General features: G+C 41.6%; 1 protein-coding gene across 1 annotated transcript; it reads left to right on the forward strand.

Moving 5' to 3' along the window:
• The first annotated feature begins 30 nt into the window (after window positions 1-30).
• Window positions 31-18,572, forward strand: Pex13 (peroxisomal biogenesis factor 13). Its single transcript, XM_055628768.1, has 4 exons — window positions 31-211; window positions 10,833-11,527; window positions 16,727-16,852; window positions 17,827-18,572. Exons 1-4 carry the CDS (start codon window positions 120-122, stop codon window positions 18,123-18,125), a joined length of 1,212 nt encoding a protein of 403 aa, XP_055484743.1. The 5' UTR covers window positions 31-119; the 3' UTR covers window positions 18,126-18,572.
• The last annotated feature ends 6,432 nt before the right edge of the window (window positions 18,573-25,004 follow it).

The following is a 25,004-nucleotide window of genomic DNA, read 5'->3' on the forward strand; positions in this document are numbered from 1 at the left end:
TGACGTCGGGCGTGGGCGGGGCGAGGGCTCGGCGCTCGGCCCGTCGCGCCTGGCAAGCGAGGCGCTCCTTGGCCAGCCGCCGCCGTCGCAGCCCTGAGCGGAGCGGAGCAGGCGGAGAGATGGCGTCCCAGCCGCCGCCGCCCCCCAAACCCTGGGAGACCCGCCGAATCCCCGGGGCCGGCCCGGGCCCGGGCCCCGGGCCCGCTTTCCAGTGAGTGTGCGGTCTTTGTGCCGGGACTCTGGCGGCCAGAGCGGGGATCTGCCCGGGGGCGGTTGTAGCCGTTACTGGGGGAGGCGTCGCCTCCCCGCTGCGGGCCCGGGGCGAGCGCGGAGCGGGTCTCCCCCGGGCCTGGCGGGCGCTGGCGGTGCAACCCCGGCTGCTCCGCGGGTGCCGGGGCTTGAAAGAAAAGCGGTGGCCTCCTGTCGGTTTTTATTCGCGGGACGCTGGGGTCGCGACCGCCTGACCCCGCTTCAAAGCTTCGAGCTTGGGTCTGTCGCCCCGCGCGACGTCGGCCCTGCTCGGACGAGGATAGGGAGCAAAAGTCATTGGAAAAGCTATTTACAGCCTCTCCAGAAGTTGGTTGAACGCCCCAAAGGTCACTTTTACGCAACCTGGAGCTCAAGCTTATATACCCTTGACTTTCTTTTCCAGCATTAGCTAACGTTTCGGGTTGAGAGGTGAAAGAAGATTTCTAAAACAAGAATTCTAAATCTGTGGCTGGCCTTTGTGTACAAGATTGTATTTGTCGTCTGCCTAGGGCCTATAAAATTTTTATTTGCTCTGATTTAGATGAGTAGCAAATGCGTCTGCCACTTTTAAAAGTTTAAAACAGAATTAGAGTTTCACGAACCTGTGTGGTTTCTTTTGGGTAAATAGACCTCTTAATCAAGGCTACGTGATTCCAGTGAACATTTGTACGTTTTCCTGGTGCGTCAGAATCTCATTATATTAGAGCTGTTGGGAAATCTGATGTTCTTTTAAAGTACTGAGACACTTGGACACAGTAACTAATAGATAAAGAGATAAACTGTATTTACCATGTTAAAACTGAGCAACCCAAATACTGGTATTTTTCATTAGAATGATACTTAGTACGTTCTTTGCTTTTGATAGCTGTCCCATCAAACTTCTCTCTATCTTAGATTTTGTGGTTGTTGTTTGGGGGGGGGTGTATGTATGTATGTGTGTACGTTTGGTTTCTGTACCTGTTTATATTTTACTTTTAACATGCAAATATGGGGTTATTCCACTAATGTTGAACCTTGCATTTTTAAATAGTTTTCTTTTTAAATAATTTATTTAATTTTATTTTATGTGTATTAACGTGAAGGTGTCAGGTCCCTTGGAATTGGTGGTACAGACAGTTGTGAGCTGCCATGTGGATGCTGGGACTTGAACTCTTGTCCTTTGGAAGCCCAGACAGTGCTCTTAACCACTGAGCCATCTCTCCAGCCCTAGCTTTTTCCTTTAATATACTGTCCTGAATTCTGTTTTATTTTAAGATCTTTATATTCCGATGCGAAATTGAATTCTTTTTAAAGATTATACTTGTGTCTTTATATCTGTTTTATGATAAATTTTGCTTTGAGGAAAATTTTTTCTATTGAAAACTTGCCATGTTTTTTCCTTTATAGGTAGATGGTTTTCTCTTTAAGGTTTTAATATGATATCTAGGTCCTCTGTAGCATAATTATACACATAAACCTGTATTTTTTTCCATCCATCCATAGCTAAAATATTCATTACCCAAAGTATTTAAGAATTTATTCATTTCTTTCTTCCTGTCTTTCTGTCTGCCTGCCTGCCTGCCTGTTTGTCTTTTCTTGTCTTCTCAGACAAGTGTCTTGCAATGGAGCCCAGGCTGGCCTTGAACTCCCAGTGTTGGGATTTACAGGCAATCACCTTGTTCTGTATTTTTCTTTAATTTAGCAAAGTCTTTGCAGCTGTTATAACTTTTTTAATTTTTTTATTTATTACAATTTATTCACTTTGTATCCCAGCTGTAGTCCCCTTCCAATCCCACTCTCCCTCCCTCTTCTCCTCCATGCCCCTCCGCCAGTCCACTGATAGGGAAGGTCCTCTTCCCATTTCCTCTCACCCTAGCCTATCAGGTCCATTCAGGAGTGGCTTCATTGTCTTTCTCTGTGGCCTGGTAAGGCTGCCCCCTCCCAGGGGGAGGTGATCAAAGAGCCAGCCACTGAGTTCATGTCAGAGACAGGACACCGACTTAGAGACTGAGCTGCCATGGGCTACATCTGTGCAGGGGTTCTAGGTTATCTCCCTGACTGATCCTTGGTTGGAGTACAGCTGTTATACCTTTAAATATTGTTTGGACACTCTCCCATCTTTAAACCAGTGGTTCTCAACCTTACTAAAATAGTTCATATTTCGGTGACCTCCAATTGTAAGATTATTTTCATTGCTACCTCATAAATATAATTTTGCTACTGTTAGGGATCATAATGTAAATATTTTTGGAGAGAGATGGTTGCCAAAGGGGTTGCAGCCCACAGATTAAGAACCTTTGTATTAAACCTTGTATCAGAATCAGAAATAATCTCTAGTACAAGAAGCATCATCTAATATGCTTTGGCCTGTAAACGTACCTACTGTTTGCTGGCAATCTAGAGATCATCTGTCTTAACATCAAGGGACCTAGTTTTTTCCTGGCAATCTAGAGATCATCTGTCTTAGCATCAAGGGACCTAGTTTTTTCCTGGCTTTTTGTTGTTTGGAACTTTTTGATAATTTCAGCCATCTTTCTCTTATTCTTGCGTAAGAATTTCTTCCCTCACCCCCTGCTTGCTGCATTCACTGTTTTTCTGACTGTTTGAAATTTTTGTTTTCAGCAGTGAACTATTTTAGGCCTCCATACATTTTTTTTTTTCTTTGTATGATTCTGAGTGGAAGGCATAGGAATACTTAGGTCTGACTTTGGTACCTTTCATGAATTTCAGAAAATTTTCAGCCTTTTTTTTTTTTTCTTAAAACATTGCTTCTGTTTGTATGCTTTTTATATACCCCCTCTTTTTAAAGTATTTTGGTGTGTGTGTGTGTGTGTGTGTTTGACGCAGTCTTGCTAAATTACCCAGGTTGAATTCAAACTCAGGATCCTCTTGCCTTCTCTTGCCTCAGCCTCCCAAGTACCAGATTACAGGCATGATAACCCCACCTAGCTAAGATGAAGTGTGCTCTCTTGTGCACGTATGTTCACCTTGTTTTTTGAGGCAGGGTCTCTCACTGAACCTGGAGCTAGCCCTTCAGGCTAGACTGCTGGCCCAGAAGAACCAGAAACCTGTTTCCCCATCTCTGGAACATGTGTCCATGCCAGGTTTTACATAAGAGCCGAGGGTCAGACTCAGCTCCACCAACACAGCAAGGACTTCGCCTCCTCAGCCATCTCCCCAGCCCTAGGCCTTTGTTTCTATATGTACCCTGAATGCTATTAAACCAGTCATTAAGTTCATAGATTAGAAGGCTTGGTTTTGTTTATAATTTCCTTTTAGTCAGATTTTTTTTGCCTTCTATGATTTGCCAAGAAATCCTTGTCTTTTTATTTTTAATATGCTAAGCATAGTTTAAGTTTAAAATCTGCTCCATTTTCTGGATTTCCATGTAGATATAGACCCCTTTGTATTGTCTGATGTTGCTCTTTTTAAAAAACAAAATTTTGGGGCTAGAGAGATGGCTCAGTGGTTAAGAGTGCTGTCTGCTCTTTCAAAGGACCTGGGTTCAGTTCTCAGCACCCACGTGGCAGCTCACAACTGTCTGTAACCCCAATTCCAAGGGATCTGACACCCTTAAACTAATGCACATAAAATAAAGATTTATTTAAAAAAAAAAAAAGCATATTTTGAAGCTGGGCATAGTGGCACATGCCACTATGTAATCCCAGCACTCAGGGAGGCAGAGGCAGGTGGATCTCTGTGAGTTTGAGGTCATCTGGTCTATAAAGCAAGTCCAGGACAGCCAAGGCTACACAGAGAAACCTGTATTGAAAACAGACAAACAAAAAACATATTTTGTCATCTATAGGCCCAGTTATTTTTAAAGTGAGAGCTGAACCTTATATATAGATATTTAAGATGATTTGAGACTTGAGAACTGTATCTTCCTCCAGAGACTTATCAACAATTGTTAGAGCAATAGCAATCTAGGATTGCTTTACTCCAGTCAAGAATTGGGTTGATTTGAAGCGTGTTTTGTTTTTGTTTTTGTCTTTTAGACCAGGCTGGTGTGTTTTCTCTCCATCTTTCCTCCCTTACTCCTAGCATGTAGTCCTTTAAGGTCCCAATCTGAACCTGCACCAGGCCACCAGCAACCAGCAACTGCTGGATTTGCTGCTGTCCCTAGAGACACATCTACAAACACTGGACTCTGGATTATTTCTCCTCCTCCTCCTCCTCCCCCTCCTCCTCCTCCTCCCCCCATCCTCCTCCTCCTCTTCCTCCTCTTTCTCCTCCTCCTCCTTCTCCTCCTCCTCCTTCTTCTCCTCCTCTTCCTTCTCCCTTTTTCTCCTCCTCCTCCTCTTCCTCCTCCTTGGATCTTGACTTTAAAATTTCTCAGTACCTTCTTCTCAGATGCTTTAAGCCAGCTAGTTTTCTTTTGTGAACCCCACCACCAGTTAGTTGCTTCTAGTTGGAGAGTTAGTGTGATTATGAAATCTACCTTTGGCATGTAATTCTTAGGTCCACTCTCCTCAGTGTATTATAGCAATTGATTTTCTTCTTGTGTTATACTTAAAAGGTATTCCCTGAAGCTATGACATCAAGTCTAAGATTTCGAATACATTTCTTGACATTTACATGTTTTTATTTCATTTGTTTGTTTCGCTTCTTTGAGACAAGGTCTTATGTATATGTGGCCTTGGCGGGCCTGGAACTTGCTATGTCATCCTGGCTAGCCTTAAACTCACAGAGATGCACCAGTCTCTGCTTCCCAAGTGCTAATTTCAAAGGTGTGTACCACCATGCCCAGTTCATTTGACTTTTAAAAAGATAGATAATATCACTGATCATCTTAAATATCTACTTTGCATTGGGCCATTAAGTTATTTTTTCTCTAAATTTTTATTCCTGACTTTTGGTTAACGTGGTGTTTGGTTTTTCTTTTTGTCTTCATGTTTGTGGCTTTTATAAGGTTAGAAATAAATATAAACAGTGCATCTTGATCGTCACACGCCTCACGCTCCCCAGCATGCCCACCCCCAGTTTCTCACCACGTCTTCCTTGTAGCCTATTGGAAGGTTGGGTTAGGGTGTTGTTGGCTTGCTCTTGTGTGGGTTTTGTGCAGGTGGCCATGGTTTGTGATGGCCATGGCATGTCCAGAAGACAGCATTTCATGGCACGCCTTCCCAGCCGTGGCTCCACAGTTTTTCCACTTCCTTTTTCCCAGTGTTTCCTAAGTTTGTAGAGCAAGGGTTGATAGAGATGTCCCATTTAGGACTAAGCAGTCAGTAGTCACTTCTTCTCACTTTGACCAGTTAGGAGTCTCTACTCTCAATTGCAGAGACAAGCTTGACTGTCTGTGGCCAAGGCTGAGGATGGCCCTGTGTGTAGACACAAATGTTTAGAAGGTAGTTTACAACATGTCCATGTTTGTGTTGTCATGTGTGTCCATCTTCCCGCCCCTGTCACTCCCCAGGGCCTGACTGACGAGTCACAGGGGTTTGACCAGATTTATAGTACCAGACCTGAATTCCTTCCTGTGGAGCAGGCCTCAAAGCCAGTCCAGAAGTGATTGGTTACTCCTTGCCATTGTTTCATCCTTGGTGCATCTTGCCTGGCCGGTTAGCGTTGTAGTGTGCAAGGTTCACTGCTGGGTAACACCACTGCTGGGTTTTCTCCCCAGTGGCCTATGTGGAACCTGGCACAGAAGCCAGCCAGCAGGGAGGGAGTTCCCACATCAGTTCCAGCTTGATTTCTCTATATTCTGGAACCAAGGTATGCTGCTCTTTAGCAACAGGATTTTACTGTCTAACTCTGGAAGGCAACCAGGAATAATGGCAGTAGCCTGTGTTGTTTTGTGAAGGTTTGTAACTTTCTTTAAAAAACAAATAAACAAAAAACACAGTTTACTGAAAATTTTGTAGTACGCTAAAAACCTGACCTTTACCCTCACTTCACTTAAGTAGGACACTTCACTTAAGTAACTTCTCTTTTGAGTAGGACACTTCGTTTTTATTATTTCCAGTCTCCTGGCCCCGCTGTGACTCGTAACACAGAAGTCAGTGGGTCTGTAGCGTCAGCCTCCATTACAGGGTGGTTTTGTTTGTGTTTTGCTCCCCAAGTTTATCTGTCTTGTATCAAATCTAAATATATCAGCTTTTCTCCAGTTTTTGACTTTGGAGCAGACTGCTTTGTGAGAGCCTGAGTGCTGTTGGCTAGTTGGCCCTTTCCGAGTTTTGTTTCCTTTTTTATTTTTAAGTAAGAGTTCTAGTAAGTTGTTTATAGTGTTAAGTTAAAGCTTTATCCTGGCTTCAGATATTACAATTTTGAAATTAGACATGAAACACTTGATATAAACAATGATCTTGTGTGAGTGAGGGAACATGCATCCAAGCTGTGTGTGTGTGGAGATCAGAATACTACTTTTGGGAGTTACTTTTCTTTTCCAAAAACACTGTGGTTCTAGGGACCAAACTGATATCATCAGACTTGCAAGGCAACATTGTTGTTTTGTTTGTTTGTTTGGTTGGTTGTTTTTTTGTTTGTTTTTGCACTGAGCTATCTTGCTAGCCCTGATTGTCCTACTTTAGAATGAATATACTAGGAAGAAAAAGTCAATTTTGATGTATAAACTAATTAAATTTTGTATTCAAAGACCAGTTTTAAAAGACGTTTTGAGGGAGCTGCTTTTGCAGAGGACCCAGGCTTGGTGCCCAGCACCCATGTGGTAGCTCATGTAACCCTCTGTAACTCTAGTTTCAAGGGATCCAATGCCCTCTTCTGGCCTCCACAGGTACTGAATGCATGATACACATACATACATGCAGACAAGCACTTATCCACATAAAGTAAAAATAAATGGTTTGTTTGTTTTAATTTTTATTTATTTATTTTACATCCTGATTGTAGACCCCTCCCTCCTCTCTATTCTGTCCCGCTTTTCCTCCCTGTTTCCCCTATCTCCCTTCCCTACTTCTCAGAGAAGGGGAGCCCTCGCTCACCCATCTACCCCATCATATCAAGTCACAACAGGACTGAGCTCATCCTCTTCCCCTGTAGCATGGTGACATAGCCCCACTAGGAAAAAGTAATTGAAAAGCAGGCGACAGAGTCCATGCCAGAGTCAGCCCCTATTCCCCTTACTAGGGAACCTATATGAGGACTGAGCTGCCCATCGGCCACATCTGTGTAGGGGGCCTAGGTCCAGTCCATACATGGTCTTTGGTGCTTCCGTCTCCACAGGTCCGCTGGGCCCTGGTTAGTTGGCTCTGTTGGTTTTCTTGTGGCGCTCCTGTCTCCTCTGGGCCCTTTTTCCAGCTCTTCCACAGACTCCCTGTGCTTCCCCCAGTGTTTGCTTACGGGTCTCTGCTTCTGTGTCCATCCTCTGCTGGGCGGAGCCACTCAGAGCACAGCTATGATAGACTCCCATCTGCAAGCATAGCAGAGTATTGTTAATTGTGTCAGAGGTTGACTGCCTCCCATGGGGTGGGTCTCAGGTTGGGCCAGGCATTTGTTGGACATTCCCTCAGTCACTGCTTTATTTTTGTTCCTGCACATCTTATAGGCAGGGTAAATTTTAGGTTGAAGTTTTGTGTTTGGGTTGGTGTTCCCCTCCCTTCACTAGGAGTCATGTCTAGTTAGAGAATAACTCCAGTTTTAAGGGATACAACACCCTCTTCTGTCCTCCACGGGTACTGAATGCATAAGACATTTTGACTCTTCCAACTCAATAATAAAGACAAATACTAAAAAGACAGTGATAAAAAGCTCATTCAGTTGTGAAGAAAGTAAGCCGATGAGGTAGGTTAGTTGGTAAAAATGTCTGTTAGCAAGCCTGATAACTTGAGCTGCATCCTGCAGTCCACATGGAAGAAAGGAAAAACATTAGGCCCACATGGTTTCCTCCGACCTCTATACACACACAAGGAAATAAAAAACCTGAGTGAGGAAAGTATGAAGCTGCTTCTTCTCGTAAGATTGTAAGGACATAAAAAGATAATCTTTTTATTGCTCTTCAGAGCAATGCCAGTGAGAGCCATAGTAAAGTCGGAGGAGGTGGTGCATGCCCTTAATCTCAGCGTTTAGGTGGAAGCAAGGAGATGAAAAATCAAAGTCATCCTTGGTTTTGTAACAAGTTTGAGGCCAGCCTGGGCTACAGGGGGCCCTGTCTCAAAACAAAACAACAACAACAAAAAAGAACCGCAGTGAGATGTAACTCCTTAGCCATTAGGTTGACTATTTTAAAAATGCTATTAACAAGAATGTGGGAATGGGGCTGGAGAGATGGCTCAGAGGTTAAGAACGCTGGCTGTTCTTGCAAAGGACTCGAGTTCAGTTCCCAGCAACCATGTGGTGGCTCACATAAGAGATCTGATGCCCTCTTCTGCCCTGCGGGCACACATGCGAGCAGAACATCTTCAAACACTGCTGGGAATATTTGTAAAGTGGTGTGGTTGCTTTGGAAGCTAGTCTGGCAGTTCCTGCAAAGGTTAAATACAATATTCACAGCAATTCACTATAGGAATAGACCCAAGAGATACAAAAATATCTATATAAATCTTAAAGTCTCCATTAGTGGCATTACTCAAAACAGCCAAAGCATGGAAACAGCCCAAATGTCCCTTAACGGATATGTATATGAATAAATATACTTTGGCTCTGAATGGTAATATTTGTTCCAAAATCTGAAACTTCTTAAGTACTGACATAATGCCACAGGTAAAAAATTTGACATGGGGCTGGAGAGATGGCTCAGCAGTTAAGAGCACTGACTGTTCTAGAGGACCTGTGTTGGATTCTCAGCACCCATGTGGCAGCTCACAAGTGTCTGTAACTCCAAGATCTGACACCCTCACACAGACGTGCATGCAGACAAAGACATCAACGCAATAAAATAAATAAATAAATTTACACCTGACACCAGGTGACAAGTTGAGGTTAAAAAGTTAAACATATACCTGTAATTTAAGCAGTTGGGAGACTGAAACATAGGACTCGTGAGTTTGAAGCCAGCCTAGACTACATAGTCCTAAGACAGTATGTGTTAATAGTCTGTTTGGTTCTGGGTTTTTCACAGTAACAAATGATTTCACTGTTTAAAATGGCTCCCAAGTAGAGATCTGTCTAATGTTCCCAAGTGCAAGGTGGCTGTGAAGCTTACTAAAGGAAAAGTGCACATATTAGATTTGTGCAAGCAAGAGTTAGTGTGCTGATGGCCATGAGTTATTAATACAGTAACTATATCTTTAATAGAAATGCACATAAAGCAAGTATATGTACTAATGGCTTGAGAGAGTATGGCTTGAAAGACAGGCATGGTGGCACGTGCTGGTAAGGCCAGCTACGCCGTGAGTTACAGGGCCAGGATGGGCTGTCTCAAACAAAGTAGTCTGAAGCCTACAGGAAGCTAAATCTCCGTATTACTTCCAGGAGTATTGATTACGTATTGGTATGCTTCATAGATGTTTTAAAGACAGAATGCTTCGCCAGCTGGAACCAACGACACAGGAAGTGTTGGGACTAGACAAGGTTGTAGACACACAGTAATCAGTGGCTGCTAGCGGACATAGGGCACTTGAAACTGACAGCACGACCAGCAGTAGGCGCTATTGTGCTTTCATGAGTCATTATGCTTTGTTATATTTACCCTCATTCTCATTGCCCTTCCTGTGAATTTAGACTATCTTTCAGGAGTAATGAAAGTGTTGCAAAATAAAATATAATGATAGTACAATTGGGAATATTTAAAAATTGAATTTTATATTAAATGAGTGAACTGATGGTAACTGAATTTTAATTCAGAGCCACTTATTAAAACATTTCTGGGAAATAGGTTAGTTTTTAATATTAATTGAATTGTTGATTGTATGAAATTGTTTAGCTTTTAGTGATGGGCCAGGGCCATGATTTTGTCTAAAATGTTTTTTCTTAGGAAATGCATTCTGCGGTATTTAGGGTACTATATTGAGTTTAGAAGTTAATTTCAGATGTTTCATGGATTTATGGGCCCAAGTGAGAGAAGAAGTAAATATGGTTAGATCCTGGTGGCTGTTGGAGCTACATAAAGCTACGCACATATATTCTGCCAAGGTTTTTCCCCGTTTGAAAACTTTCGAAAGAAAAAGTTGAGTGGAAGAAACTAAACACAGCATTGAGAACATATCTTTTGTCCTTCTGTCTTAGGCTTGTGTAGTCATCTTTATTGTGCTGGGTGTAATAGAAAGCAAGAAATATGCTCTGGATACTAGATGCTCTTCAGCATGACACAAGAGAAAAGCCCTGAAGCCTAGGGCTACGGAGGTCAGAAGAGGGGTTTCAGCCCCTGGAACTCCAGTTACTGGAGTTAGAAATGGTTGTGAGCTGCCATGTGGGTTTTGGATGGAAACCAAACCCAGGACTTCTGGACAAGCAGCCAGTGTTCTTAACCACTGAGCCATCTCTCCAGCACCTTCCATACAAATTTTTAAAGTCATTAAGCTCAATATATTAAAGACAGTTTTTTTATTTAAAAAAGTTTTTTTTAAGAAAAAACTTGCCGTTTTTTCACGGCAAGTTACATATAATTAAAGAGAAATGGAAATCTAAAACAAAACAAAATACAGTAGCATAGTTAAAACTTACTGGACAAGAGGTACGTAAGTAATTCGCATTTGTTTTGTGTTCAGATCAGCCGATTTGGGCCCTACTCTATTGACGAGACCCGGGCAGCCGGCACTTACCAGAGTGCCGCCACCAATTCTTCCCAGGCCGGCCCAGCAGACGGGGAGCAGCACTGTGAACACTTTTAGACCTGCCTACAGTTCATTTTCTTCTGGATACGGAGCCTACGGAAATTCATTTTATGGAAGCTATAGCCCTTATAGTTATGGATATAATGGTCTGGGCTTTAACCGCCTCCGTGTAGATGACCTTCCGCCCAGTAGATTTGTTCAGCAAGCTGAAGAAAGCAGTAGAGGTGCATTTCAGTCCATTGAGAGCATTGTACATGCGTTTGCCTCTGTCAGCATGATGATGGATGCTACCTTCTCAGCTGTCTATAACAGTTTCAGGGCTGTGCTGGATGTAGCAAATCACTTTTCGCGGTTAAAAATACACTTCACAAAGGTTTTTTCAGCTTTTGCATTAGTTAGGACTATAAGATATCTTTATAGACGGTTACAGTGGATGATGGGCTTAAGAAGAGGCTCTGAGAACGAGGACCTGTGGGCAGAAAGTGAAGGAACTGTGGCCTGCCTTGGTGCTGAGGACCAAGCTGCTAACTCAGCAAAATCTTGGCCAATATTCCTGTTCTTTGCTGTCGTCCTCGGTGGCCCTTATCTCATCTGGAAACTTCTGTCTACACACAGTGACGAGGTAACAGGTAAGAATAATTAAACTGTTTCTAAACCATGTAACAATGCCAAACTTCCAGAATAGATTTGTTAAATTAGCATCCCTTGTATTCACTTGCATTTGCTATTTTAATACAATTATACTCTTAGTTAAGAGTTTCAAAACTAGAAGGGAATATTTATGTAACAAAGACAGGGTTGCCGATTAATTTATTCAGCTTAATAGTACACATTAACCCAACTCATCTGCAAAGTACTGAACTTGGTGCTGTGGAAATATATAGAGATCCAAAGAGCACAATCTGTATTTTTCTAAAAGTTTTCTTGAAAGAGAGTCATTACGACAATACACAGACAATTCTAATAAGGTGGCACCAGAAGCAAATCAGTTAAACTCATAGCTGTCAGCTGGTAAAGAATTCTAGAAGACTGAAGCCACCATTTTTGGCCATATTAGCTAGGAAGAAATGGCGTCTGAGTTGGCTTCTGATAGCTGTAAGGGATGTAGCTCGCGGGTGTGTATGTAGCCTAGTACCACCAAAAAGAACTAAAAGGAAGAAAGAAGCATGCCAGTTGTCTTTGTACGTAGAATAAATGGTAGTGAGGATTAGATTGAAAGCTAATAGTGAGAGAAAGATCTTAATTGCTGTTGTGAAACGTAATTTTCACTTAGTAAGGTAGTTTTGTGTGAAGCATTTTAACATCAATAGTTTTCTAAAGAGTTAAGATTGGGGATTGGAGGTGTAAATCATTGATAAGGTGCTTGCTTATTTACCATGTCTGTGAAAAGCCCTACTTCTGATGCCCAGCATATGAGAGAGAGAGAGGGCACAATAACAACTTGTCCAAAGTGTTTGAGATTGATCCAGATTGAAGCAAATTGCAGTTAAATAACGGTGAGTTTCATAAAGGGCCAGATAGGTTATATTCAGTATCTAGTAACCTGTTTGGCATATTAAAAAAAAAAAAAAAGAAAAAAAAGCTTAATACCTCTAATTTGAGGAATTTAGCCAGACTTAATGAAAGAAAGACCTGAATCAGGGTGTATGAGAAGCAGGACAAATACAGTGGGTTCAGATGCTGATTAGATGTGGCCAGAAGGAATCCAATGACATATGCTCTTAAACGAGTTAAAGTCCCGTAGGAAAGAAAAGATAAGGAGGAAGGATATTAGGGAGTCCCAGAGGAAAGAAAAGGGTGGAAGGGTTATAGTGCTATAAATAGCCAAGGACTGCTCCCTGAAAGAGGTGGGTGAAGCCCTCCAGGCTACTGGAGAAGAGTTTGAAACACTGAAACCTCAAAGGTATTTAAGTAGCAGTAAGAGCTCCGTCCCTACAGTAGTAAAAAGCTCCCAAAGCTGATGTATTAAGTAAGCAGCAGGCGTGTGGCCGTGGCAGGTGAGAGCAGCGGGAAGTGAGGAGGGAGAAGGCAGTGGCTGGGCTGATGTTGAACCCTTGTTGTAGTAATCAGGATGTTTGAGAAGGGTGTTGGGGTAGGGGTAATTCTTATTCTGTAGCCCAGGCTGACTTTAAATGGGGGGTGGGGGTGCCCTTTCAGGTGCTCATTAGGTAAAAGCGCTTGCCTCCAAGCTTGACAGTCTGCTGTTCACCCCTTGAGTCTGGCTGCATGGTGGGAGGAGAGGACCAAGTTCTGCAAGTTGCTTTGTAGCCCTTTCTTGGCTCTCTGTATATGCAGGCTGAGCTGAGGCCTCGCATACTGACAGCAGTCTTCCACAGAACTGCAGTCTTAGCCCTGCTTTGTCTCTTAAGCAATTAGGTCTCTGGGAGCTATGGTGGCACACACCTTTAAGCCCAGCCCTCTGGACATTGAGGTGGGCAGATATATGTAGCTCTTGAGGTCAGCCAGGATATATATTAAAATCCTGCTCAACAAAAATTAAAAATAAAAGGAAGTCGGAACTCGTGGTGTTTTTAGACCAAAGGCATAGTGGTGTGCATGCCACGTAATCTCAGTGCCATGAGCCAGAGGCAGGGGCTGCTGCAGAGGCCAGCTTGGTATACCCAGTTCCACACCAGAGCTACAAAGACCCAGTCTCAATAAAGAACGTTGAGGAAGAAGGAGAAGAAAGAGTAGGTAGGGAAGGAGTGATTAGAGGTTGGTGGAGGAATTAAGTAATGAAGCCTTTTTATAGAAAAGAGAAAAACCTGACACAGAGAACCAGATAAAAGAGGGGGATATTTTTATCTGAGGTATGAAAATAAATGAATAAAGGAATGGGTTGAGCAGTAAAAAGATTTATGAGAAGCAAAATTGAGTAAATTTGGCTCCTATAACTCCGTTCCCTGCTGCTTAGAGCAGACCTACACAAACAGGCCTGTGCTAACCCTGCACAGTTCCCGCTGCTGTTGGCATGCAGGTTAACTCTATTGCTTATGCTTTTCAGCAGTCAGGAAGAAATATTTTTAGAATCAGAAGAGAGGCTGCGAGATGGCTTAGTAAAGGGCTTGCTGTGGAAACAGGGGACCTGCTTGAGTTTGGCTCCCAGCTCACACGTAAGGGCCTTGCATGTGTGACTCCAGCACTGAGAGGGGCAGAGATCAGCTTAACCCCAGGTCTGAGCCCAGCCAGCCTGTCCAGTGTGTGAGCCTACCCATAAGAAGCTGTGTACCAAAAACAAGGTAGGCAGTCATAGAGGAAGGTAGCAGCGTCAAGCTCTCGCACACTTAGATGAACACATGGACCACACACATTTTTAAAAGGAGAATTTTGGCATATGAAGATCATAGGAAATAAAGAGGTTTGTGAAGTGTTATTGAAACAGCCATACACATCGCTGTGGCTGGTTTGGTGTTGAAGCAGCATACAACTGGGAGTGGCCTTTGCGATTTCAGAGGCCTGGGCCTGACCCGGAGTCTGTCTCCCTGCTGCCTGTGAATCTGGGTGTAGAAGTCTAAGCTACCATGTCTGCCTGTGTGCCACCATGCTCCCCGCCATGAGGATAATGGACTGAACTTGTGAAACCGTAAGCCGGCCCCAGTGATGGGCTTTCGTCTCTTAAGAGTTGCCACGGTCTTGGTGTCTCTGAGAGCAGTAGAACACTAAGACAGTATGTTTGTGGTCGGCAGTGATGGTGCTGGGAATTAAACGTAGACCCTTAGGCATGCTGTGCGAGTGCTGTGCTTCTCGTCACACACCGCACTCATGGGGAGGTTGTGTGTGGCACGCCTGAAGAGGAGGAGTAGACTTTTACAGTTAGACTTTAAAGACACAGCACAGCACAGCGGGTTGTGGTAAAGTACTGTGTCCATTATGCAGTGGTGCAATAGCTGTGTTAAATGAGTACAACTACCAGACTGAATGGTAGTCACAGCTGGAACTCTTACCAGAAAATTTTCCTTCCCCACCCCCCCCCCCCCCCCCCCAAAGAAAAAAGAAAAGGAAAGGAAATAACAACTACAGCAAAGTTTCATTTGCTAGCCAGTGGAGGAAATCTGTATTGATAATAATTATTTCAACAGCCAAAGACATTTATCCACAGTTAGTCTTTTCAAGACTGTTAGCCAGTCAGTGAGAACAGTTTCTTAACTTTCCCAATGACATTGTCAGCTGAAGACAAACGAAGGGTGATGGCTGTAGGTTGGCGTCAGAGCATGTGCTTAGCATGTACAAGGACCTGGTGTCAAACCTTACCATGCCCAAAAGAAGACAAAGAGACAGATATTTGAATAGTTTTCTCTGGCTCCCGATAACCCAATAGATGCTGATACTTCTCAGTTGCTTCAGGAGGCAATGGTAAATTTGAGGTAATGATACAGTGTGCCACTGTGAATAACTATACAATATGACTATTTTTAAAATCGAAAGCACTAATTTATTATAGCCTGAAGTAGAACCTACTAAGCTGTATTGCAACTGAAGGTTTAGTTAAACAGAATTTACAGATCTTTCAAAAGCGAGTTTTACAAGTCTATGATTATTGTTTTACTCAGCAGCAGAGCATATTTATTAGATATTATTGAACCACTAGTTTGAAAGGTAAACTTTCATTTCTTATGATACACAGCTATTGTCACTTATATTAAATTGTGTCAGGTGTTGAAGTGGGGACTGGAGAGATGGTGCAGCAATTATGAGCACTCGCTGTTCTTCCAGAGACTGAATTCACTACCCGGCATCTGCATTGGGTGGCTCGCAGGGGATCTCTTCTGCCATCACAGATGTGTAGCACACAGATCCACATACATATTAACAACTCTTTTAAAAGGATTTTTAATAAAGCTGTAGCTACTTACCTTGTCTTGTTCTGTTTTAATATTTGACAATGTCATGTACATATTGAAAGAATAAGACAGATTAGTAGGGAAGAAGAAGGTGTTAGTTGGGTTAGAGGGGACAAGAGGTTAAGGGGTAAGTATGACCAAATGCATTATATTCATAATGAATCCATTATTACGTGTGATTACTGTTACATGCTAAAAATGTTAAAATAAGTGAGATTTCTACTCCGATACAGGTTTCCAAGTTCAAACTGAATGCGAGAAGCAGTTTGTCGATTCCAGATGCAAAGGAAATGTCCATATTTCCGAAGCTCTCTAACCGTGGAGTTGAAGAGCTCCCCCTGTCGTGTGGAAGTGGCGCAGCAGTAGTTCCTTTACATTACACAGCCCATTCAGGAGACTCAGACACAATTATATTCCAGTCTGTTGCTCTCCCAAGTGAGGAATATGCTTACCAGACGTGGATGCCATGAATTTCACCTCAAATCTTACTGCCAGTTAGCATTCACAAATGAATATTTGCAGTTGGACCCAAAATAAATGAAATCTTATCCTCACCTACCCAGATATTCCTTTCTTCTTGACAGACATGTACTAACAATTAAAAACAACAACAACAACAAAAAAACCTATTTTGAATTTTGTCCAAAAAACATGAAACTTCTATTTCTTTTTATATAAAGTCATATAATATCCAGGAAACTTTTTCTCCCCACCTTCAAGATCTAAAATGTATGCTACTGACCCTCTGTAGGGTCAAGTAAAGTTAAAAAAAAAAAAATGTCAACCTCTGACTGAGAGTTTAAGAAAAGCGAAAAGTCTGTAAGAATGAGGTAGTAAACACTGTTTACTTACTCAGTGCTCACTGTGGAGTTTACTTAGGAGGGGAGGCCTTTCCACTTGGCAAGCGGATGTATGCGCTTGACAAGCTATGGCCAGTGAACGCCCGTGTCTGCAAACCTGACTAACCTACTTTAATCTTGTTTGCAGACAACATCAACTGGGCAAGTGGCGAGGATGACCATGTCGTTGCTAGAGCAGAGTATGATTTTGCTGCCGTGTCTGATGAAGAAATTTCTTTCCGTGCTGGTGATATGCTAAATTTAGCCCTCAAAGGTAACAAATCACAAATAAGTTACAATTATCTTGAATTTTTAATACTTGTAAGGTAGTATTTGAAACAAAGGACCTTACGCACTGGTTAACTTGCAAATGGTTGCTAGAGTTTTGCCTTTTTCTGGTTTTGTGTTTGTGTTTTGGTTGATTTTTTTTTTTTTCTTTTTCAGGGAAGATATTGAGACAGGGTCTCATCATGTGTAGCCCAGGCTGCCTTCCAGCTCATGCAGTCTTCCTCCTTCAGCTTTCCAAGTACTAGGATCACAGTGTTAACCTCCACAGTCCCCTTTAGCCTCTTGTCCCCTCCTACTCCTGCTGACCCCCCTTGCTCTTCCCAATTAGTCTCCCTCCTACTATTATGCACGTGAGTCCCTGTGCCAAAACAGTAAAGTCAGAGGGAAGACCCCATAGTGATGTTCCAATAATACTGTGCTGCGTAGTCTCTTGTAAACTCAGCACACCTGAGTTCCAAACTCTGCTAATTCCTGTCCAGTATGTGATAGTTAAGTGAAGTATTAACTTCTCAGATTCTCATTTAAAATCTGAAAGACAGTGATGGGTGTGTGTTGATTTGTTTGTTTTAAGCAAAGTCTGAATCCAGGCTACCTCAAACCTGTCATCCCCCTGCCTCATCCTCCTGAGTACTTACAGTACTTTATTTTTACTATTTATTATATATTATTACTTTACTATAAATTTAAGAATGGAACTGAAGCTAGGCACATACCTATACTCCCTGCTACTTAGGAGACTAAAGCAGGAAGGAAGATTGCCAACTTGGGCAACTGTGAGATTCCATCTTTTGATCTAAAAGAAAAATGGATGTAGAGTGATTAAGTGTGCTTTTGCCTGTGTGTGCACATCCTACTTGTTTGCATGCTTCACTGAGAGACTCTGATTCTGCTGAGCATATGTTATCATTAATACTCTGCTGGACTCTGACATGTAGTTACAAAGCTCTCTTTCTTCTTCAGAACAACAACCCAAAGTGCGTGGCTGGCTTCTGGCTAGTCTTGATGGTCAAACAACAGGACTTATACCTGCAAATTACGTCAAAATTCTTGGTAGAAGAAGAGGCAGAAAAACAATAGAATCGAGTACGGTGGCCAAGCAGCAACAGGCTTTTACCAACCCAGCATTAGTTAAAGGAATCACTACAGCCAATTCTTTGGATGAACAGGAAGCTGCCTTTGAATCCGTTTTTGTTGAAACTAGTAAAGTTCCAGGTGCATCTGATTCTACAGGGAAAAATGGAGACAAGCAAGACCTTTGATGTCATGCAGGTGAACAATCCTCTAGAGTACTTTTTAACAATTATTTCTTACAGAGAAATTAATTTGCAGTTGAATGAAAGCATTTGCTCGTGGCTGCCCAGGCGTTTTGCTGCCAGCGGTTATTCACACAGTGCGTTAGCCTAGTGATCGGGCTCAGGCGGCCATTTATTGGACCATGAGGACTTTTGTTTCACCTAGGTTCTAGGATTATGGAGATTGTTGTCAGTTTCATCTTATCTAAATCCCTAGGCTTATGGAACAGTAAATTTTATGAACAATAGAATACACGAGTTGCCTCAGAAGGGATCATTAATGCTTTTTCAAGTTCTGAGTTAATTGGCTTGAAGTCCTCAAAACTTGAGTGGTAACATCTACTTACAAGAACAGGCAAAAAGGCTAAATTTTTATAACCTTTTAAGTAAACTAAATAAAAATTTTCTGATCTATATTATGTCCAGTGTTGAATTTACTTTAAGTGATGTTTTTACCTGCAAACAGTCGATACTATTATCTTTTATTATATTTATGAAAATGTATTGTTAAAAGGTCAGTGGAAGCACTATGAAGGAGATGTTTTAGATGAGTTCTTAATCTCTACAGTATAACTAGTTTTCATCCTGAGTAAATCAGAATATATAGATTTTTCATTCTTGTCCTCCAGCTAAGATGTAAGTCCTTTATGATTACATTTAATGATATAATCAGTTCTCACAGTGATGATTTTTAATCCTCCTGAATTTTCTGCTTCTATATAAGACAATTACTTTTATAAATTCCATAATCAGGGTCTACTTTAAACATTGAAAATGTGTCACATTGGAATGATTTCTTTTAGATTTAGTTTTTACTACTGAAACTATAACTCACTTGCTATTTCAAGTATAGTATTTGACTTTTTTTTCTTAATAGTGAATTTTATGTGTTTCAGTACACCGTTTCCCCGTAGAATTGGAAGGTTCATACACTTGCTGTGAATAGACTACAGATTAATACTGTCAGAAGTACACACAAGGTCATTTATAGAGACTGCTAAAAAGACATGTTTTGAAAAAAAGTGACTTAGCTGTGTATCTTTCATACAGATATGTTTATCAAATGAATTAACTGTAGAGCAATTCATACTAAGCCACATCTAACCCAAGATATACTTGGAACAGAGCACTAAAGACTTCTTGGGAAGCCCTTTTTTGCAGTGACAATAGAATAAGTAATATAGCCTATCATCTTAAGATAGAGATAAACACTTATAGTGCTTCTTTATCCTAGGCCTATTTTCTAACATTCAGGGGTAGTCTTCCAGTTGAGAAAGTGAGTTAAATATTCTAGCACTGAGATATCCCTAGCTCCCAAAACAAAGTTTTTGACAAGTACTAACTTCAGACTTAAGATGTCTAAACTGTTCCCATGTCTAAATGTTACTCTTGACATCTAGATTAAATACTTGTAAGTAGAAATGAAATGTTGAGTCAGCACTATTTAGGTTTGTTTTGGGGGGAGTTGTTTGTTTTAGAAGATGAGCTTTAAAATAGGATTTGTAACTAATATTGCAGCTGTATAGGAAAAATAGCTTAGACAAATAAATGACAACTATCTTTTTAGGCTGACTATGCTAGATCACAGTATTAACCTGATAACTACTTGTGTCCATTGTTTATTAAAATCTTAGAAAAACAATTGTAGGATTAGAATGACAGAAAATTTTGTAGCCTTTTTTTTAATCACTCATACTCAGAGTAATTTTTAAAGAAGGTGAATGGACTGGTCATAGCGTCAATATTATCATTTTAGCAGCTTCATTAAGTAGTGATGCTTCACAGGGAGCTACATTTGTCATTAAATAAATTAGAAGACACGGTAAGAAAATAGGCCTCAAAAGGTTTCCGTTGTATTTTGTCAGCTCAGAAAGGAAAAGTTACGAGGGCTGTAAGTACTTTTGCATGCTCTAACATCTTTTCAATACCTGGCCAATTACGGTTACTCATTCACCTGAGTGCAGCTGCTCTTTATTTTGTGCTTTCTATAATGGAAAAAGGAACAAATTGCAGTTTTAGTTTTTTGGTGTTTTATTTGTTTGTTTGTGTAGCCCTGGCTGTCCTATAACTTTATTTGTAGACCAGGCTGCCCTCAAACTCACAGAGATCCAACTGCCTCTGCCTCCCCAGCGCTTAAATTTTTATTTTTAATAGATTGTGAAAGTACTGGAGAAGTAAAAATATTTTAAGCTTGGTTTCTTTTTTCAAGATAAATGTTAACTTGCAAATCAGGATTAATAGAATCTGTGCCCCTCCCCCCAGAACATTGTGTATGTGTTAACACAGACCAATGAGTCTAGTTCTTTTTTTTTCTTTCTTTTTTTTTTTCAAGGCAGGGTTTCTCTGTGCAGCTCTGTAGACCAGGTTGGCCTCAAATTCAAAGATCTACCTGTCTCCGCCCCTCAAGTACTGAGATTAAAGGTGTGCATCACCACTACCTGGCTGTTTCTTTTTGATTTAAAAAAAAGACAAAAAAAGTATATTTCTGGAAAAATTATCTACAGGTAAGTTAAATAAAAATACCTCAAACTGAGATTTTTGGGAGACTTGGGCCAGTGAGATGGCTCAGTGGGTAAAGCATACTTGCCGCCAAGCGTGATTTCCTGAGTTCAGTCCCCAGAACCCACGTGGTAGGAGAGACCCAGCCAAAGCAGGCTGTCCTCTGACTGCCACAGTTGCACTGTTTCACAGACACACACAAAATAAATAAAGAGATATTTGATTGGAAGACCTAAATTCCAGGTTGGACAGGGCCACTCCCTGTAAGTCTAAGTTTTATTATCTATTTTTTTTTTAAGTTTCTTCATTGATAGTTGTCACATCTGACTCTTTTTGGAGGTTTGTTTTTTTCCAAAGGGCTTTAAAAAGTAAAATGGTATGACACTTTTATGTTTTATGAGTTTTTCCTTGTGCACTTCAACATCTTAAATCCTATGTAAATGTACACTAGCCTAAGCCTCAGGTTCTCGAGTGTTCAGTTAGGAATTAGAGCCTAGAAAGACAGCTGGGCAGTCAAGTGCTCATTGTTGCTGCAGACAGTCTGGGCCCAGCTCCTAGTACCATCTCCATCTGTGATCCGGCTCCAGGGATCCAGTGCCCTCTTGTGACCCCCACAGTGCCTTCATGCATGTGGTGTACATAAACTCATGCAGGCACACATACATGCTGAAATAGTATATTAAAACCGCTAAAATTAGTGCTGGTCATGGTGATGCAAAGTAGAACTCTTTTTATCAAGTGGAAGCTGGGCATGGTGGCACACACCTTTAATCCCAGAGAGGCAGGTGCATCTCTGTGCATTCAAGGCCAGCCTGCTCTATTTAGTGAGCTCCAGGGCAGCCAAGGCTATAGAGAGAGACCCTGTCTTCAAAATATAATAGTGTTGCTCTAAAATGTCTTTTTATATTGTGTAGCTTCTTAGTTCATCTTTTGGGAGAATAAAGTTTTGTTTAAAGCTAGTTAGTTACATATAAATCATGTGGCAACTTAGATTATTTTATATTGTACATCACATTTCAAGAGAGAGTCTTTGAAAGTGTTTCTGTTTATGTAAAATAAATTTTGGTTTTTGCTCATAGTTTATTGATTATATTCTTCATCGTTGGTGACAATTTCACCCCATACTTTTCATTCCCTTTAGTGTTTGACATTCCTAGATATCTTCCATACATTGAACATAGTTCCATAAAATTATATATTTTAAGCTTGTAAATTTTTAAGTTTTATATACATTATATTGACATATAAATTTTATTCTGCTTATTTTATAAAATTGGATTTTCAAAACCTACTTGTGTGCTCTTGGCTGGCAGATAATGAATGCTGTGCTGTGTCTCTGCACCGTAGTTCACCTTTTTGTCTTGTCATAAACTCTTCTGCACAGGATCTGCATTCCTGTGCGTTTACTTGGTCACTTCTTTGATTCATTTGTCTTAGAGAAGAGTGATCTAGGTTTTTCATGTGTGCATATATAATTTAGAAGCTAAACCTGTGTTATCTGGAGAGGTTGTTCCCGTTTTCCCCTCCACCAACAAGACATGAGCATTTCTCATTTCTCTTACATTTTCCCCAGGGTTTTTTTATTATTAATTTGTTAATCCGATGCTTGTAAGTTGTTTTTTCTTAATCTGCATTGTCTGATTACTGAAAATATGTGTAAGCTTTCTCAAACTGTAACCATCTGAGAGAAACTACCTAAAACAAGGGTTTATGTTGGGGTCCCCACAGACATCACAGCTTGTGATGAAACTTGAATGAATGAGTGAGACTTGAGTCAGCACAACTTCTTTTTGTTCTTTTTTTTTTTTTTTTTTGTTCTTTTTTTTGGGGGGGGGCGGGGTGTTGAAACAGGGTCTCTATGTAGCTGTGGCTGTCCTGGACTTGCTTTGTAGACCAAGCTGGCCTTGAACTCACAGAGATCAGCCTGCCCCTTGCCTTCTGAGTGCTGGGATTAAAGGCATATGCCACCACTCCCAGTGGCAAAACTTCTAGAGTCTGCCCAAGGTTTAAATACAGTAAAACTTTCAGAAGAGGTTTCCATGTGACAATTATCACAGCAAAGCCTTAGACATGGCTACATGAAGCTACCTTGGAAAGTACAACTCCTTGCTGAAGTGCCTATGACCTTTACCTTAAGAATGGGTTCTTATTCACAGGGAAACAGTGCTCGGGATAAGGGCCTGGGGAGGATGGGTTCCTATTAATTGAGGATGCAAAGTATATGGGCCCTCTTTCATAAAAATGGTTCTAATCACTGAGAGACCAAGCTCAGGACTGGAGCCGAAACAATGCTCAGGATTTTAGCAAAAATCACCAGGTTCTTAGACAATATCCACTCCAGCCCTACGGGTAAACAGGCATCAGTCATTTTCTTCCCTTGAAGAAAAAGCCTGAATGTTTAGAAATTCTGGGTTTTCTGTGAGCTTTGCCCCCTACAGGTTCAGTGCTTGGAAAGTGTCAGCCATCATGGCAGCAGAGAAGGTCCCACCCCAAAAGCAGGAAGAGCACAGGCTAGGGCCAGGGCAACACACAGCCAAAGGACGTGCCCCCAATCACCCGCCTCCTCCTGCCTCCTCCCTGTAGTCCCGTCCTCACATCTCAGTCATCAAAGGGTTAACCTTTCGCAGACACCCAAAGTGTGCCTCACTGACCCAGGCATTTCTCAGTCCATTTGCTGACATTGTTATTCACCATGGGGAAATATGTACAAAAGTTGCAGTCATTCTAGTTCCCCATCTGTGGGCTATACTCAGTTTGCTCACTCTTCAATGTAAGGCACTATTTTTAATATTATTTGCCTGTCAGGTTGAGAAATTGGAGGTAACGTTTTAGTCTTGCCATTCTCGTTTATTAATTCTTAGGTATTTTATTATAATGGAAAATTTCCCCTGAGTTTACATCTTGCCTTTTCTGTCATTTTATAGTTTTGCTGTTTACATACATCTTTAATTGGAATTGAATTTCTTAGCTGTAATGTGAGGTTTGAACCCAACTTAAGTCTTCTACTCATTAATAGAAAAGAGCCTATTGATAAGAAAGGGGAAAATAGGAGTGAGATATGGTGGTACAACGCTATAATCCCAGCACTTGGGAAGTAGAGTCAGGAAGGTCAGGAGTTCAAAGTCACCCTCTGCTGTGGAGGGAATTGGAGGCCAGGCCGGGCTGCATGAGTCTCTACCTGTACCAGCCACATTTTGTGCCATTGTTCCTTTGTAGGAAGTTAGAAATTACCTCCAGGAATTTTTTTTTTTTAACTTCATGTTTCCTGTAGCACTGAGGCTTACCTAAAGGACACTCCCTCTGCCGTGCTTTTTTTTTAAGGCACTGTCCCTTTCTATAAGCCTAAATGCCCTTGCCTGCCTTTGTCATTTTGAGTCTTATCTGAGTATCTTTTTGGTATACTGAATCAAATTGTAATCAGCTTCCCTAACACTGTCTACTAAACAACACATACTTTCCTTATTTCGCTATGAACCAGATCCTCGTATGTGAGAATATTCTATTAGAGTATGTAGTCTCTGCCCAGGAAAATGCTTCCCATCTGTGTATGCAATGTGTATGGGCAGGGCCGTGCATACCGAAGCACGGAGTGGGGAGATCCAGTGTAGTCCTCGGCTCCTCGCTTGAGATGGGGGCTCTTGTCTTTCCACCGCATATGCCAGCCTGGCTACCCTGCCAGCTTCCAGGGGCTTCTGTCTCCCCCTCCATGTCCCTGGGGGAATGCTGGCGTTACAAGCACATACACTCCTACAGCTAGCTGTGCGTGGGATTCAAAATTAGGTCCTCAACTTGCCTGGCAAGCACTCTGCCCATTGAGCTATTTCCCCAGCCGACAACATTTTCTTAACGTAACTTTGTAACACATCTTCTTGTCTAACAGGAGAATAACTTATCCTTATATTATTCTGTTAGAAGTAACTACTTAGAGAATTTTATTCTTCTGTATAGGTTTTAGCATCGGTTTATCGATTCCCTAAAACACACTGATAAGATTCCTATTGGAATTACATTGAAGTTGTCGATGAATTTGGAAAGAATTGACATATTTACTCTTCAATCCTATCCTCCTATTCCCTTCTGTTGGTATGGACAGTCTTGTTAGTTTTGGTTTGGTAGCCCTGGCTGTCCTGGAACTCAATTGTAGACCAGGCTGCCCTTGAACTCACAGAGATACGCCTGCCCCTGCCTCTTGAGTGCTGGAATTAAAGGTGTGCACCACCACGCCTGGCTGGTATGGCCAGGTTTATCAGCCTGTGTTTCATAATAATTGTAGTAAGCAGGCCTTTTATCTTCTTCCCGATAAAAAAAAGCTGCTCAATTAAATGCCATACTGACCATGAGCTTTCT

The sequence above is a fragment of the Psammomys obesus genome, unplaced genomic scaffold (genome assembly GCF_907164565.1).
Source record: "Psammomys obesus unplaced genomic scaffold, mPsaObe1.curated_primary_1811, whole genome shotgun sequence".
NCBI lineage: Eukaryota > Metazoa > Chordata > Mammalia > Rodentia > Muridae > Psammomys > Psammomys obesus.